Raw genomic sequence first — 17,353 nt, 5'->3', positions numbered from 1 at the left:
TAAATAACACACAAATTGAATGCTTCTAGTTGTAAATCTCTTGATCTTTAGCCATAACAGTGTTTAAAGGTAAAATAATTAAGTGAAATTTTGGTATAATGAAAATTTATATTATCAAACTAATTAAGAAAAATAAAAGAGTAAATAATATGTTCAACCCAACTTGTAACATCCTATTTTAATAGTATACAATTACATCATTCATAAAAGAATGAAAGAATATACAAAAATAAAATAAAATATGTACATAAGACTATTATAGTTATCTCAAGCATAACTATAACATCAATATTCATGTAGTCCTATACACCTAAAAGTAGTATTCCACCGAATAAAAAGCATAACACTATTTCCAAAAATGATAAAACAAGAAACCAAAACTACCTACTTTTAAGCTTCAACATCACTTTCGTTCTACACTAGTTGGATCAACTAGAACATCTTCATCTACTCCCACCATGAAGGTGGTCATCGCAAATAAGAAAAAACACAAACAAATTACGGAAAAGAAAAAGTAAGCTAATGTACCAAAAGAGTTATCACACAATAGAAACATAGATGTTAACACACACACACACACACATATATATATATATATATATATATATATATATATATATATATATATATATATATATATATATATATATATATATGACATACAATCAATCATTCTAAATATGATCACGAATACATGTATTGACGTAAACTTTAAGAGTTATATACTTGTGGTAGTGGAACAACTTGTCCATCCAAGTTACCACCCACAAAGTTAGGTTGTCAACCATTTATGGCTAGGTAAAGCTCCTAGACTAGGATCTTCTGCTTCTCTCACCACATACCCCACCCTTCTTTACTTGAAATTAGATAGTTATTAGAGTGTCAGGATAACTTGTAATATGGGATCCCTACATCGATACATACATTACTTGAAACTGTTATGAAACAGGTTGGCTTCTTTTTACACCAAAAGGGGGGTGAATTGGTGTTGATTCAAAATTAAAATCTTTTCGCAATCTTGGTATGACAAATTAAAGCTTTTGATCTTTCCTTGAAATACAAGTTATTGAAAATGTAATGCAGCGGAAAAACGCAGTTGACTGTCTAGCAGATATAGTCGAATGGAAAGTAAAGAGTGTAGGGATAGAAAATTCCAACAGTGTTTATACTGGTTCGGCCAACAATGCCTACATCCAGTGTCCTTCCAACCCAGGAAGCAAATGCATTATAATGGTTGCAGTTTTTACAACAAGGAATTTATAGAAGCACCACGCAAAAATATAAATCTCCTCTCTAACCCAAAACCAAATATAGCTGCACACACAAAACCAGAATTGCAGCAAGAATCCCCTCTCCTGCAATCTATACCCACAACGAACAATCCTCAACGTGTCACCAGCACTCTTCACAGGATGCCAAGCCTATCATTGCAGACTTCACAGGTTGCCAAGCTTTCAGTAAAAATCTAGCAGTCTTTTGCAGGATGCCAAGCCTATCATGATCAACCCAGAAGCACCTTTCTGTGCGGATATTGATCAAATAGTGAGAGCGATGATTTCTCCTTCTGAATTTCTCTCAAGCAAGATCACCACTGTCTTCTTGGAGAATTCTTGGAGCTTTTAACGAATTCAATCTGAAACAAGAAAGTGAAAATGTTAAATCATAAAAGTCCTCAGAACAATTCGCGTTCTGTCTATTTATAGTTTTCTGTTTCAACAGATTGATTCATAGTCGAATAGCCTACTAATGGAGTTGACTGTATTAAAACAATTATAATAGACAGTCAACAAAAAGGCTTCTCAGTCAACAAAATTAGGACTCATTTATTACAGTTGACCAAGACAAACAATTTTAACTAACTTTTGAAAATATAGCCGTTGGAGCTTGTAGGCTTAACAGAATTTCAAACAGAACAGTATCACAGTCGAATATGCACAACACAATGTCGACTGACACATGAAAAATCACTTTGAAATTCTTTTTCAACTCAAAATCTCACACAGCACATGTTCACAAAATCTGTACAAAGATTTTAGCATAGTCGAATCCATCAATAGTGTATTCGACTGGACTAGAACTTTGTCACAACACATATAAGTTCAAAAGGTGCTTGTGATCTTTTCTTTCAGAAATGTGCAATGATTAAAAACATTTTATCTCACATTTCAATACAAGCATGTTCCACAAATATAACACTCAATCAAGCATAGGAACATACAATGTAATTAAATCAAAACATGTTCAACAGATATGACAAACNTTACAGAATAAGAACATGTAATAATGGAACATATGCATTGTTATTAAGCACTGAGTTGTCATCATCAAAAACCAGTTTGATATAGAGTTTGTGTTGTCAACAATCTCAACAATCTCCCCCTTTTTTGATGATGCACAACCATGATTAATAACTCAGCCATGTTTGTACAGATCCACAGCAGACAGAGTAAAACATATATATCAGAAACAATTACACAGTTACTATGCATATTCAGCAAAAATATCAAGCAGATAAAGTATGATGCAACAAATATCCCCATATAGACTTGCTCTCATACACTCATGTAAAACTCCCCCCCTTTGTGCATTAACCAAAAAGGAATGCTCAGATATTTATGCAGTTTTAAAAACAACAGAGATACATAAAAAAGATATGCAATGTATGATGTGCAGTGATGCTCTCAAAATCACAAGTTCATCACAAAACAATGTAAACTCCCCCTGGAATATAGATGTGTGATGAAACAGTGTGTAATGCAGTGATACTCCCCCTGTCATTATGTATTATTTTCAAAAACAGTTTGATTGCACAATGCAAAATATCACAGTGTCATCAACAGATTAAGCACAAATTTGTATCATAGTCAAACTATCAATCCACATATATGTGCAATGATACAAATATCAACAATCTCATAATATTATCTCAATTTGAATTTAAACATGATGAGATCAGAGATAATAACAGAATAAAGATGATTTAATGAAACAGTAAAGATAGATTCAAATTCCAAACTAGAATTGTTAACCCATATAGACGCAGTCGAATGCATTAAGTCATCAGTCGAATGCATTGCTTTGCAGTTGTTGAATTCCAAATGTAAATCTTCAAAGCAATGTTCTTCCTACAAAACCTTTCAAAAACCTTTTCCAGATCAAGCATAGTGGTTAAACAAGAGAAATAGTATCAAAACAGAAGTCAATGTATGTAGATGCATGACAATTCAAGCATAGTTGACTTCCATTAGAACAAATTCGAATCAATCAGGCGGATTATCAGAATTCATTCAAACAGATTAAGTAAATTGATTGATTCAAATTTCTAATTTTCATTTCCTTGGTAGAAAAGATATTACAATGGTAGAGGACAACAAGGAAACATAAACAAAACATTAAAAACATCAAAAGATGGCTTTCTAAGCCATTCTACAAAATGAAGACCTAGCCTAGGACTTACAATGCTTCTTGGATAAGCGGAGCACTATTCTGATTCAGATGATTCTTCTATTGTGTTTTCTTCACTAATATCATCCACAACCCTTTTCTTAGATTCTTCAGATGATGATGAGATGTCAATGTAGTGTTTGAAAAGAAGGTCCATCTTTTCATGTAGAGTCATAAGAGAATTGTTGAACTTGTTTATCTTTTTGGATGTCCTTTTGAATTTGTCATTTACTCTGATTTCAAAATCAGAAATAGGTGATCCAAGCTCTTCATCACTGTTTTTATTTGCAGAAGATATATTTTTCTTCAAAGGAACATTTTCATCATGAAATATCCAGCCTTGAGAAATTTCTTCATTCCAATGCACGTTAGAGTTGCCTTACCAATCATGTTACCTCTTCCACATATTTTCCTCTTTTCATCAGTAAAGTCAACACCATAATGTTCCAGAAATTTGCTTATGAATAATCCATATGGAAGTTTGTGTCCTTCATTGGTTCCTACTTCTAGGATATGTTCTTTGAAGACAACAACCCAATTCGTTTGTATTCTATATTCAATCGCGTATAATAAACAAACATCCACCGAAGTAAGTTTAGTAATGTTGTATCTTCCAGTCAACAAGATATGTCCAATGATGAATGCCACAACTTTTTCTTCAATGTCAAGCCATTTGAATAGAAACCCTTTTTCCTTTTTATACCTTCCTCGGTATCTCATGAAGCTCTTGAACATTTTTGTTTTACGTATATTTTTGTATCTTGGACAGTCAAACTTGTGAGATAGTTCGCCTTCATTTCTCAATCCTGTGAATTTCCACCAGATATCATCATCAATAATGATGTCTACACCTTTTACCCGAGAATGAATGTTCCCATTCACTTCTTTGACATTATAGTAGAAAACTTCTACTAATTCTTCATAACAATCTCCCTTTAGTTCAATAAATTTGCTGAGGCCTTGAAATCTGATTTCATCAGAAAACATGAACTTTTCGTGTTCGAACAGAGCAAGTTCAGCCATATGATGTCTGACAACTTCTTTGATTGTATCATCATTGATCCATCTAGAAGGATCGACTTCTCTTCTTGCGGGCATTTGACGCTTCCTTGGTCTTGATGATGAAGAAGCCATTTGAACAGTGAGGGATAAAGGTTTCACCAGAATCAGAATAAAAGCTTGCTTACCAAGATGAATGTAAAAGTCTCAGAATTTTTCATTCATTTATAGAAAGAAGATGCGCCAAAAATTTTGCTTAAGCCCTAAGATAATCTTTTAACGTTCAAAAACAGAGCTTTTCAAAAATTCAAATTACACAGTCGATTGAATTAAAGATAAAGTCGACTAGGACAGTTAAAAATCATTTTCAAGCAAATTCAATCACCCAAACAGTTAAGCACATAATACAAACAATCACTCAACAACAATCAATCAATATATGCATAATGCAGCAGATAGATACAAAATTACCAGTTGTAGACATTCAAGGTGTTTGATATAATCCACGGTTAATTCATCCTTGAAAACAGTTCTGTATCAACTGCATAACCTGCAAAACACTTAAGTTTTGGTTGCTGGTACCCATTTAATTTTGGGTCCTTGATTGTTAGTTCTTGTCACATATTCCTTTGGTATCCATACGTATAATCCTTGAGGAACAACAACATTTCTGTAGTAGCAATTTCTAATAGTATGACCAACACAGTTACAATAAAAACATGCATTTCTGGCAGGTTTTCTTAACTCATTAAGCTTCCTAGCATTGGTTCTGTTAGAGTAACCTTTAAATCCAATTCCTTGCCTATTTTTACTTCTGCTAGATGAATTCAGTACAACATCTAAATTGTCACTAGCTTGAGCAAACTTAGCTAGCTTGCTAGTCAAGTAATCAATCTTTTCAATGTGTGTAGGATAATTTTCACAAACTTTTTCAACAGTAACAATTTTAATCTCAACATTTCTAGAAAATAATAAGGATTCATTTAGCTCTTTTTCTAATCTTTCATTTTCAATAACAAGGTTATTTATTGTATATTCATAATCTCTTTTTTCAGAGTTTAGTCGATTAACCTTGTATTCCAGTCGCATTGCTTCAGTATGTAATTCTCTGCATGTCTCAATTAGTTGCTGATATTTCTCCTCTATAGGCAGCTTCTCAAATTCTTCATCACTGTCATAATCACTCTTTGCAGTTCCAGCCATGTGGCAAATGTTGGATTTCTCCTCTTGGTCAACATCTTCATCACTTGAGCTTTCTAAATTTGAGTTTTCCTAAGCAATGTAGGCTCCTTTCTTTCTCATGTTTCTACTTTGAGGAAATCTTTTCTTTCCTTTCTGCTTTGGCTGTAACTCAGGGCATTCAGGCTTGATGTGGCCTTCTTTTCCACATTCATAGCACTGGATAGTGTTTGTGCTAAAGCTCTTCTTTTTTGCTTTGACTTGCATGGTTAGACAGTTGACTATCATTTTGTATAATTCGACTAAATTTTCTTACTATCAAGGTCATCAATTCTTTGTCGTCCATTTCTGTTTCTATGATGTTCTTGCTTGCAACTTTCAGAGCTATGGACTTCTTTTCTTCAATCTCCTCTTCATCCTTCAGGTTTTGAAGCCATCCCTAGGTTTTACAGTCGAATAGAATAAAAACAGAGTCGACTGAATTTTCAAATATCTTATGAAAACCAGCTTTGGTGCCAATTGTTATGAAACAGGTTGGCTTCTTTTTACACCAAGAGGGGGGGGGGTTGAATTGGTGTTGATTCAAAATTAAATTCTTTTCGCAATCTTGGTATGAAAAATTAAAGCTTTTCATCTTTCCTTGAAATGCAAGTTATTAAAAATGTATTGCAGCGAAAAAACGCAGTTGACTGCCTAGCAGATATAGTCGACTGGAAAGTAAAGAGTGTAGGGATCAGGAAATTCAAATATTGTGTTTATACTGCTTCGACCAATAATGCCTACATTCAGTGTCCTTCCAACCTAGGAAGCAAATGCATTATAATGGTTGCGGTTTTTACAACAAGGAATTTATAGAAGCACCACACAAAAATATAAATCTCCTCTCTAACCCAAAACCAAATATAGCTGCACACACAAAACCAGAATTACAACAAGAATCCCCTCTCCTACAATCTGCACTAACGTCGAACAATCTTCAACGTGTCACCAGCACTCTTCACAAGATGTCAAGCCTATCACAACAGACTTCACAGGTTGCCAAGCCTTCAGTAAAAAACTAGCAGTCTTTCACAGGATGCCAAGCCTATCACGATCTGTTAGAAACGGCTGCAGCGGAATTATTAGCATGGAATAACAAACCAAGAGGGTTTTTAAAACAAACGCGTGCCTTTTAATTTCTACTCAATTTAACTTACTACGCAAATAATAAATATAAATAAAAGAGTAAGGTTGAGAGAAATTTGCACAGATAATTTTATACTGGTTNGGATCTTACCAATCCTACNTCCAGTCGCTTATCTCAAACNAAGATAAACAGTTCACTAAGCACAAAACAATTACAAATTACAATCACAAAGAAACAATTTNTAANAGTTTAGAAACCACCTCTNTTGATACCACAAGAGATGAANCTGCACCTCCNTTGAATCTTCACAAAGGNTGAGACACCTCCTCNGAATACTTCACGAAGGATGAAACANCTCCTCCGAATACTTCACGAAGGATGATCCTCTTCCACACACCTCCTCAGACNNACCAAGGATGAACCGGNTATTTCCTCTGTCACCGTAGTAGCACTTCACCAGCTCCACAGACAAGAGTTTCANAAGCCGAACAAGAACACACACTTCTCAAAGAGTTCTGAGTGTTTTAGCGCAAGGGAAGAGTTTTTGTTGATGGATAAAGAGAGCCTATAAATAGACTCAAGCAAAAACTCTTCCATTCTTCGTAACTGACCATTTAACGCATTTAATCAATTAATATTAGTGTTAATCGATTAAAATGAGTACAACGGCTAGTTTTCAAATCTGGAACCTCCAACGATCACTTTTAATCTATTAAAATGAATTTTAATCGATTAGTTAATCGATTAACTAATAGATTAAAATGATTTTTAATCTATTAAAACAGCAAAAGTTGAGTTTTCAGCTTTTACTTGTTTTAATCGATTAATACTAATTTTAATCGATTAAAACAGTACGATTTTGACTCTTAACATTAATTACAATGTATGAAAGTATATGGAATCAAAACCAATGAAAATCTAAGTCCTAGACAATAAAATACAATTATTACAAAAGCTTTTCATNACAAAAAAAAGTCTTCAAAGGATCTTCATGAATCTTGATAAATCTTGACTTGATTTGGGCATCATCAAAACTTCATCTTCATCATTTTGCTAACATGATCAACCCAAAAACACCTATATGTGTGAATATTGATCAAACAGTGAGAACGATGACTTCTCCTTCTGAATTTCTCTCAAGCAAGATCACCACCGTCTTCTTGGAGAATTCTTGGAGCTTTTAACGAATTCAATTTGAAACAAGAAAGTGAAAATGTTAAATCACAAAAGTCCTCAGAACAATTCATGTTTTGTCTATTTATAGTTTTCTGTTTCAATAGATTGATTCATAGTCGAATAGCCTACTAATGGAGTCGAATGTATTAAAACAGTTATAATAGACAGTCAACAAAAAGGCTCCTCAGTCAACAAAATTAAGACTCATTTATTACAGTTGACCAAGACAAACAATTTTAACTAACTTTTGAAAATATAGCTGTTGGAGCTTGTAGGCTTAACAAAATTTCAAACAGAACAGTAACACAGTCGAATATGCACATCACAATGTCGACTGACACATGAAAAATCACTTTGAAATTCTTTTTCAACTCAAAATCTCACATAGCACATGTTCACAAAATCTATACAAAGATTTTAGCATAGTCGAATCCATCAATAGTGTATTCGAATGGACTAGAACTTTGTCACAACACATATAAGTTCAAAAGGTGCTTGTGATCTTTTCTTTCAGAAATGTGCAATGATTAAAAACATTTTATCTCACATTTCAATACAAGCATGTTCCACAAATATAACACTCAATCAAGCATAGGAACATACAATGTAATTAAATCAAAACATGTTCAACAGATATGACAAACTTTACAGAATAAGAACATGTAATACTGGAACATATGCATTGTTATTAAGCACTGAGTTGTCATCATTAAAAACCAGTTTGATATAGAGTTTGTGTTGTCAACAATCTTAACAGAAACTATTACAATAACTTTTCCTTGAAATTATCTTCACCACATACTTCATTCATACTTACAACCATATAACATTTCCATAAGTATTATAATTTACATCATAAGCATGCATAAGATTCATAGCAACCCATTCAAACTAACAACAAAAAACTACATTGGTTCAAAAACAGGTTTATGTGCCAAAATGAATACCAATTCAAATGGTTAGAATGTCAATTTCTCAATTTAACACCAAAAACAACCAAAAACAAGCAACATCTAACCGCAAACACAACAGAAACTCTACATTCCAAACTACCAATTTTAAACCAAATCTAATATGCAACAGAGTGTATCAAAACATCAACAACATAAAAAAATGGTAATTATCTTTCCTTACCTGAGAGATGACCAAAACACTCTATAAAGTTTTAAATACCTTTAAATATACAAGAAGTTCTATCTGCTCATGATTAGGATACACCGTTACAACTACTAATAAATAAAGACTTAATATGATGTCTCAAAAGACACATGCAAGTTAAACGAGGTCCACATGCAATAGATACAAAAAGAGGCATGATAAATGGTTGAAACTCAACTTATTCAAAGAGAGAAACTAATCGGTCCAAATTAAAAAACTCACCGCATGAATCAATCTTACAGTCTCGGTTCTTCAATCAGACGAACAAAAGATAAGAACTCTTAAAGAAAACTCAGAGAACTCCAGAAAAATGTTTTCTAAAGATATTATGTGTTTTAAAATAATGAAACTCATTCATGATGAGACTATTTATATTCAAACCATTTAATATTAAAACAATCGAATCTCAATATTTTTTAAATCACTATTACTTTTTAAATGTCATTTTCTAGATCTTTATACCATAAATATTAGTATTTTTTATTTTAATACAATAAGAAAAAAATTTATAGTCTTAATATAAAATTATTTAATTCCATTAAATTTATTTGAACTCTGTTAATAATAAGGAAATGAACGTTATTGGTCTTCATGTAGGTTTATTAAAAAAAATCGCTAATATAGATTAATCTTGAAGGATCACTAAAAATTTTAAATTTACAAAGAAAAAAGAAGTAAAAGATAAAATATTCCTTAAGTATTAATGATATATGAACCTTTATTTTAAATTTAATAAACACACTTCACAATTACTAAAGCTAAAATATGTGTTTAATCACCCAAATTATTAAAAGATAAACAAAATTAAAATTTTTATATTAAGACTATGATTTATCTATATTGAATATTATCTATATGCAGCAGATAAAATATGATATAAGATTTGTGAAAAGAAAAGTGAGAGTAAAATAAAGAGAAAGAAAGTATCTTAGTGTATCTGCAAAAGATGGTTCCACAATTACTAAGCTATGAAATCTCTAAATGGAGTAACTTTTTCCCTACCAACTTTGATATACATAACTCAATGCCCAAAATGTTAGATTGAGAAGAGAGGTGAGTGGTCCTAAAAGATCAAAGTGTGAAGGAAGAGGTATCCATTAATGCACTCTTTATTGAAGGGTGGCTCTCGATAGTGACAACAGCTCTTTCAGTAAAGATAAAAGAAGAAAAGAGGAAAATAAAGTGAAATTTTTTCAGAGATTATTAGTCTTTATTGGACTTTGAATCAACTTAGTCATTATTTTAGCCAAACACAACTATAGGGTGGTTCAGGTTAGCTACTCAGTTCTACAGACCCTTTAACGATTACAACAATGCAAAAAGAAAATTGCAATACATGTTTTTTGGTCGGTCTCTAAACATCGAGTTAAGTGCATCACTCAATAAAAAATTCCTTATTGCATCTTTATATCAATGAATATGACCACCAAAGCAATAATCTCCATATTTTGATGTTATAGACAAAATTATGTTATGCTAAGGCACTTCTAATATGTGCGTAAAGGAATCTATTTTAGCGCAAAAATATTAATAATTAAATAGCAAATTATCTACAAGCAAAATATAGTGTTTTTTTTTAAAAAAAAGGAATTAATCGGTTATTTAGTTAATCCTTTTAATTGTAATCAAAACATAAGATTTATGGTTGCTTACTATTCTTATACGACTAAGTTGTCTAAGTCTTATGAATCTATTTGTGTAAAAATTGCGAATTAATTCATGTTTATATTTGATGAAATTAAACATGTGATGTTTTAATAAAAATAAAAGAAATAGGTATCCATTCGGAACCAATTTAGGTTAGGTTGGATTGTGTTTATTTTTAACTCATGGATTGATTATATAGTAAAAGAAGAAACCTATAAAATACAGCACAATTGACAGTCCAATTCCCAACTTTACATATGCAAACACTTGGCCGGAAAAACAAAATCTAATTCAGTTAAGTATTAGTCTCAGAGTCAGGAATATAATATATTAAAGTGAAATTGATTTTCAAGGAATTAAATATATAATTCAAGGCTATACCAAGTATATGACTCAATTGTGTATATGCCTCAGGGTTTAAGTATTTAGGTTTTGTTTTAAAATGCCACATAGTGTATAAATACAAATATTATGAGTTTTTAATACAAGTTTAATTGAGATAGTGTATGAACTATTTGCAATGATATTCAGGATATGAATTGAGTCACTCTGGTTATGTACAGTTCAGATAGCAGATATTTGCAAATAAATGAGGGTTACTAAGGGATGTAATACATGGGATTTGGAAGCTTGAAGGATCGAACAGATAGTGAAGAACCTAATAAATCGCTCCACTGGTCACCAGAGTTTCCAAGAATCCTGTATCCATCTTTCTCCATCTCATTCCTCTTCTCTGATTTGAAGAGTACAGCTCGTTTCCCTTGATCAGCTGAACTTCTGAACATTATAAAATAACAGGTTCAAAATTCACCATAAAATACAACCACGATCATCCTAAAACTGTACACGACTGCATGTACAAAGAAAACTTCTCAGGTAGAAGCTTTTACTTTGCAGATATAACAGAAGTTGCAGAAAAGAAACAGTGAAAGAAAGGGTGTGAATTGACTAATTAGTCAAAATTAATGACATAAACATAATATGATGATAGCAGAAAAGATGTTAGATTCTTTGAATATAAAATACCATAACAGAAATAAATAGGGCTACAACCAGGTCTTCCTTCGTATAATCGACTATTGTCACTGCCAAGATAAGAACAAAACTCCAGAATGTGTGTGGACTATGATATAATTATTACTGGTAATAGACAACCTTACATCATTACCTTGTGTACCCTATAAACTGTCTACATTATATAGAATCATGATGGTGTTTAGGGCATGTAATCTCCATTTACAAACGTTTCTTAAGAGCGTAAATTAATTAAATCCTATGATTAAGATTTAATTAGGATATATTCATCCAACCTGCTCTATGAGGTTCAAAATTCTACTATATGGGGCTAAATTCCAGGTATCCTAACAATTTATCCATAAAAAATGAGTAAATCAGTCCACTTTAACAACAAAGAGGTTGGAGTCTGGAATTGTTGAAAAGACAATAAATTATGAAAGGAAATAAGGGTGTAATGCTTTAAATTATTCTTTTGTTCATATTTCTTCATTTCATAATAGCAAGTTAATTTATTAACTACATCAGTGAAGACCTAATCCAAAAAATCTACATGAAGGCAAACCTTACAGAATTTGCAGATACAACAAAGAAAATAAGGTTATATATCATGAAATGTTGAAGAGAAAAAGAAGCACAAGACTTGCCACATTTGTGCACATTCCCTTTATAAAAAGCATAATATATGAAAGAGTTTCAAAACCTATAATGCTTTCTAACAGAGATAACATTTGTATCGTCAGCATCCCGGCCCAAAAATATAATATGTACGAAAACACAAATAGGCAGAGAAAAATTAGATAATATGGCTGGGAGACAAATTATTTTACTTAAAACGATAGAGACCATCAATTAATTAATAAATTTTAACACTGATAAGATATTAGAAGACAAACATATCATCATCACCTAACTCAAACAATAGCAATTCAATAGTTTTCTGTAATGCTATCTAACAACAGAATCTAGTCATTAACAAGATATGCCAATATTGATGCTGACATGATCTTCGCTTGGATTTTATGTGGAGTACTCAAATGAACTCAAGAAACCAAAAGCAATGACAACCGGAGAAACACTAGGTATATTGAAACCAGGGAGAGCAGAGGCAAGGAAGGAGCATGGAATCTTGTCAATTACTGCAGCATAAAATAACAACTACCGAAGTCTTCTCTCATTGGCTTAGGAGTTAGGATCAACTTCACGGACTAGACAAGTACAACACTGTTGAGTTTTGTCAACACATATCTAACAAGGGGCAATGTCATTTGAAAATAAGAATGCAGGTATTTAGGAAATTCTATGTGACCTTATCACGTGCTTTCGTGATTCCTTAAATTCTTCTATGGTAGAACCGTAGAAGTACTTCAACTGTATGTTGCTAATGAGAAACAATCATTTTATAAAAAATAAATTATGTTCATCTATGGCCATTGACTCGGCAAGGCTGCTTGAAATCTATATGCAAGCTCAATTTAAAGTTTAGAAGATTGTTAATAAGATTCTTCCTCCATTTGGCCTTCGCTACAGCTATGCACCGCTGTCCTGCATTAGTTATCTTTATGATTGGAGGAACCTGTTAGTCATGATGACACATTGATACCTGAGGCTTTCCAAATTTCTACCACCCGGCTTGAATGAAACCTCCAAGATATTTAAAACAGAATGAATTATAGAACATACTCAGAGAATCTTTCCGCATTTTTTTCGTGTACTTAATAAACATACATCATTTTTCTCCTAAAGCTAGCAAATATGTTTTAGGAATTACCTTAATATGAGCTGGTCCCATTCCTTAAACCCAGCATTGACCAAATTATCAACAGTAACACTCCTGTGTCTTTCACTCCGTCCAGTCAGCAGAATAATCTTGAATCCCAGGTTCAGAACATCTTCATAGAGCTTTAAACTGGGTTCTACGGCTGGAGCTCCACCGGTCTCCACCCAATCGTTAAACTTCTCATGGTCAAAAAGCTCAAGCCTGCAAGCACATTAAAACACAAGAAATGTTATTTGAACGAGAAATCGTAAGCATTTTGTACAACTAAGGGAAAGAAAGAGTGAAAAGCATAGAAACATGGTATGTAACAAATAATGTAATGGAGATAGACAAAAAAAATGTTGCACAAATTGTTATATGAATTATTATACGTGTATCAAATCTCTTCTAACAAACAAAAAGAGAAATAACAAAAGTGAACAAGGCAAATGCAGATTAATACTATAGGCGTTTTGGTCCTTACACTAGCACTTACTTTCATGACAATTAGTACCTGAAATTATGAGTTAATTAAAATTTTGAAAATTCTTTCAGATACTAAAATGATAACAAGTGGTTATATCCACAGACGAAAAATGGGAATAGTTTTTTTAATAATAGAATGTGATAAATAAATTACACTTTCAAGGACATTTTTCAATTTTAGTACAATCAAAGATCTAAGTTATGGTAATTTACATTTTTCAAGTGTTTACCCAAGAACAAACTTAGTATTAAGTCTATTAAAAAAATCAATCACAACAAAAAAAAATAAAAAAAAAGGAAGATAACCACAAATTAAAATTGATTTATTCATAAATTAAAAATCAATTTTAAAAAAAGTTTACTCAAAACAGCTTTATACATAAGCTAATAAACAAACTCTAGATCACCTTTAATTTTTTTTCTTATTTAAAAAAAAAAGTTAATATTAACAAAGAAGTTTATCCAAACTGAGATCATGTCCACATATCCAATTTGCCTACTTTTTCTTTACTTTGGAGTAAATCGAAACCAAAAAGCACAACCATTACCCATATCCATGTGCGGCATAATAGGGGAGATTGGAGAGCAAGGTCTCATCAATGTCAAAAATCCACGCGTCTTTGCCATCGTCACTGAGTTTCACACTCTTGGCATACTCCTCCGCCTCCTTGGACACCATTTCCAGATCCACCAAGTACCCTTTCCCCGTCATGTACTCCTTCACGTACTCCACGCACTCCTCCGGCACCGTCTTCCACTCGCCAAGATTGTTCGCCTCCCCAGCCACGCGCCACGCGCCACACCGCAGGCGTACCTCCTCCGCCACTTCCGCCACCCCCGCGTACTCCACTATCAGCGGCCGCGGAAACACGCGGTGCTGGTGCGAATTCGGAGAATCGGAATCAGAGACGGAAAAGGAGCAGAGAGAAAACAGGAAGAAAAACCGAAGCAGAAAGGGAAACTGAATTGGAATCGCCATGACAAAGAAATTTTGTAGGGAGAATGGAGAGAAGAAGTGTGAGAAACGAAAGGGAGAGAAAAACAAAGGAAAATAGAGCAAAAGAAGAACGTGACGAAGCATATTCATGTATATATAGAGGAACAGTAACTTGTGCAGAGAAACTTAACGACGTGACGTGAGAGTGTTTTCATTGGGTTGGAAAGTGACGGAGTTTTGGAATATTCCGTCAATTTGGGACCAAGAAAACGTGAAAGGGTTGGTGAGAGAGGGTTGGACGGTAGACCAAGGAAGACACGGAAAACGGTAGATGACGTGGACTTAGGTGGGACCCACCTCTAAAATATGAGACCCTTAATTCGAGCAAATATCCATTTGTTATTTATTTAATATTAAATTTTAGCGTTAAATTATCTCTAAATTAAAATTTAATAGTAAATTAGTTTCACAGGTCTTAACCTATAAACGTGATTATCATAATTAATTTTATTATTTTAAAAATTAAATTAATAAGGCCTTATAAAGTTAAAAATCTAATTAGTGATTTTCGTACAACAGGGAAGTTTAGAAGCTTAGCTAATCAAGAATACATTTTTTTTTTTTAAAATAAAATTCTTTTGATATGCAAAAAATATTAAAATTTAAAAACTTAGATTAACTATTATTATCTTTTGATATGTAAAAAATATTAAAGTTTAAAACATTAGATTAACTACTGTTATATGATATATAATTTTACATAGTTTTATTGCTGTTAAAGAAAAACTTCAAAATATATATATATATATATATATATATATATATATATATATATATATATATTAATTTAATGATATTATTTTAATGGACCTGATATAGAAAGATTAATAATTTGCGTTCCTCTAATGGAGATTCAAGTATTTTTCTAGAAATATGAAGAATTCATGTGTTTAATGTGGATAAAATTCACAACGAATTGTGTTTTAGTAAATAATGAGTATTTTAATATTTATTTATAAAAAAAAATAAATGTGATATTATCGTTTACCATTAACATTAAGATTTAATTTATATTTTATTAAATTAAATTTAATTAAAACTAAAACTAATTTATATTTTATTAGATTAAATTTGGTTAAAATTAAATTTTCATTTATATTATATTATAGATATTTTTAAGTTTTAAAATATTTGTAGACATCTTAAGCGGTTATACAATAGGTGATTTTTTTTATAATGATATTTAGACAATATTTTTTTGACAACATTTGACATTGATTATGTATCAATCTGTAATTAGTCAAAATTACTCCACAATAATATTTATGATTATTATTATTGATTGTGGAGTAATTTTTGACCACTCACATGTTGGTACGTAATTAATATTCAAATATTGTCAAAAAATATTGTCTACATATCATTATTTTTTTTTTTTTACAGGTAATATAGGAAGAAAACACTATCTATATCTAATATGACCCATTGTCATTTTTCCTCACATTCCTTAAAAATAAGGTAAAAATTAATTTAAATACACACTTTCCTATTTAGATGAGAAACAATGTAAATTTTTTTGACTTTGAAATAAACAATACAATATCTTAAGTTTTAAACTTTAAAATGGATAATACTTCAATTATTGATCTTAAAAATATTATCTTAATAAACTTAAAATCGGAGCAATTATTAAATAAAATATAAAAACAAATTGTCATTTTTAATAAATTTTAATCATAAAAAATACATAAACGTCTATTGTCACAAATAATAAAAATTTATACAAATTAGAGAAAAAAAAGTGTTACTAACGAATCCCTAATGCCATAGGAAATCAGTAATGAAATACTTTCTTTTTTTTATATATTTTTTATGTCTATAAAAATCTAAAATTTGTTGAAATATTTTACTCTAATTTTATTTAAACTAACGACAAGCTAATAGCAAAGGAGGTTTCTTTGAAATAGGTTTCAACATTTTTTTGAAATTTAATTAAAATATATTTTGCTGTTAAAAAAGTTTTCATATATCATTTAATTATACCGAGTTATATAATTTAACGAGTTCAATATTTTAAGCTATGATATTAATTAATTAAAATATGTTGACAAACTTAGTTGACAAGAAACCGTACTACCTTGTTTGGTTGGTTGTGTCAAAGTTGTTTTAAAAAGTGATCACGTTGAAACTTTAATAATTATTAATTAGGTGGTTGAGTTTGAATAGACACGTTCATTAGCTGACTGAGGTTTTAAGATTTTAAAATTTAATAACATTGAAAATTTAATAAAGAAGAATTGAGTGGTTTGAATTGAAAATGCAAGAACCTAAAATTTTCCATTTTAAACATAAATAGAATTTTAAAGTAGATCCTACCTCAGTTTTCAAAAACGTTTTCTCTCTCTAGAAGTAAATCCCTTTCCTAAAG

The 17,353-nt window shown here is 31.4% G+C and overlaps 1 protein-coding gene across 1 annotated transcript; it reads right to left on the bottom strand.

Moving 5' to 3' along the window:
- Positions 1-11,186: 11,186 nt before the first annotated feature.
- Positions 11,187-15,064, bottom strand: LOC106753510 (acid phosphatase 1). Its single transcript, XM_014635331.2, has 3 exons — positions 14,537-15,064; positions 13,515-13,724; positions 11,187-11,506 (listed from the first exon to the last, which is right to left on the bottom strand). Exons 1-3 carry the CDS (start codon positions 14,965-14,967, stop codon positions 11,329-11,331), a joined length of 819 nt encoding a protein of 272 aa, XP_014490817.1. The 5' UTR covers positions 14,968-15,064; the 3' UTR covers positions 11,187-11,328.
- Between the last annotated feature and the right edge of the window lie 2,289 nt (positions 15,065-17,353).

This window comes from Vigna radiata, unplaced genomic scaffold (assembly GCF_000741045.1).
Source record: "Vigna radiata var. radiata cultivar VC1973A unplaced genomic scaffold, Vradiata_ver6 scaffold_137, whole genome shotgun sequence".
In the NCBI taxonomy this organism is placed as follows: domain Eukaryota; kingdom Viridiplantae; phylum Streptophyta; class Magnoliopsida; order Fabales; family Fabaceae; genus Vigna; species Vigna radiata.
The sequence above is the reverse complement of the archived record's forward strand: the minus strand, read 5'-3'. Positions and strand labels throughout refer to the sequence as shown.

Bases quoted from the DNA above. Each gene is read 5' to 3' on its own strand.
- LOC106753510 (XM_014635331.2), bottom strand. From the start codon at position 14,967: ATGGCGATTCCAATTCAGTTTCCCTTTCTGCTTCGGTTTTTCTTCCTG. The intron at 13,725-14,536 runs GTAATGGTTGTG...ATGTGCTTGCAG, and splicing joins TATGCCGCACATGGATATGG to GCTTGAGCTTTTTGACCATG. The intron at 11,507-13,514 runs GTAATTCCTAAA...TATAATGTTCAG, and splicing joins TGGGACCAGCTCATATTAAG to AAGTTCAGCTGATCAAGGGA.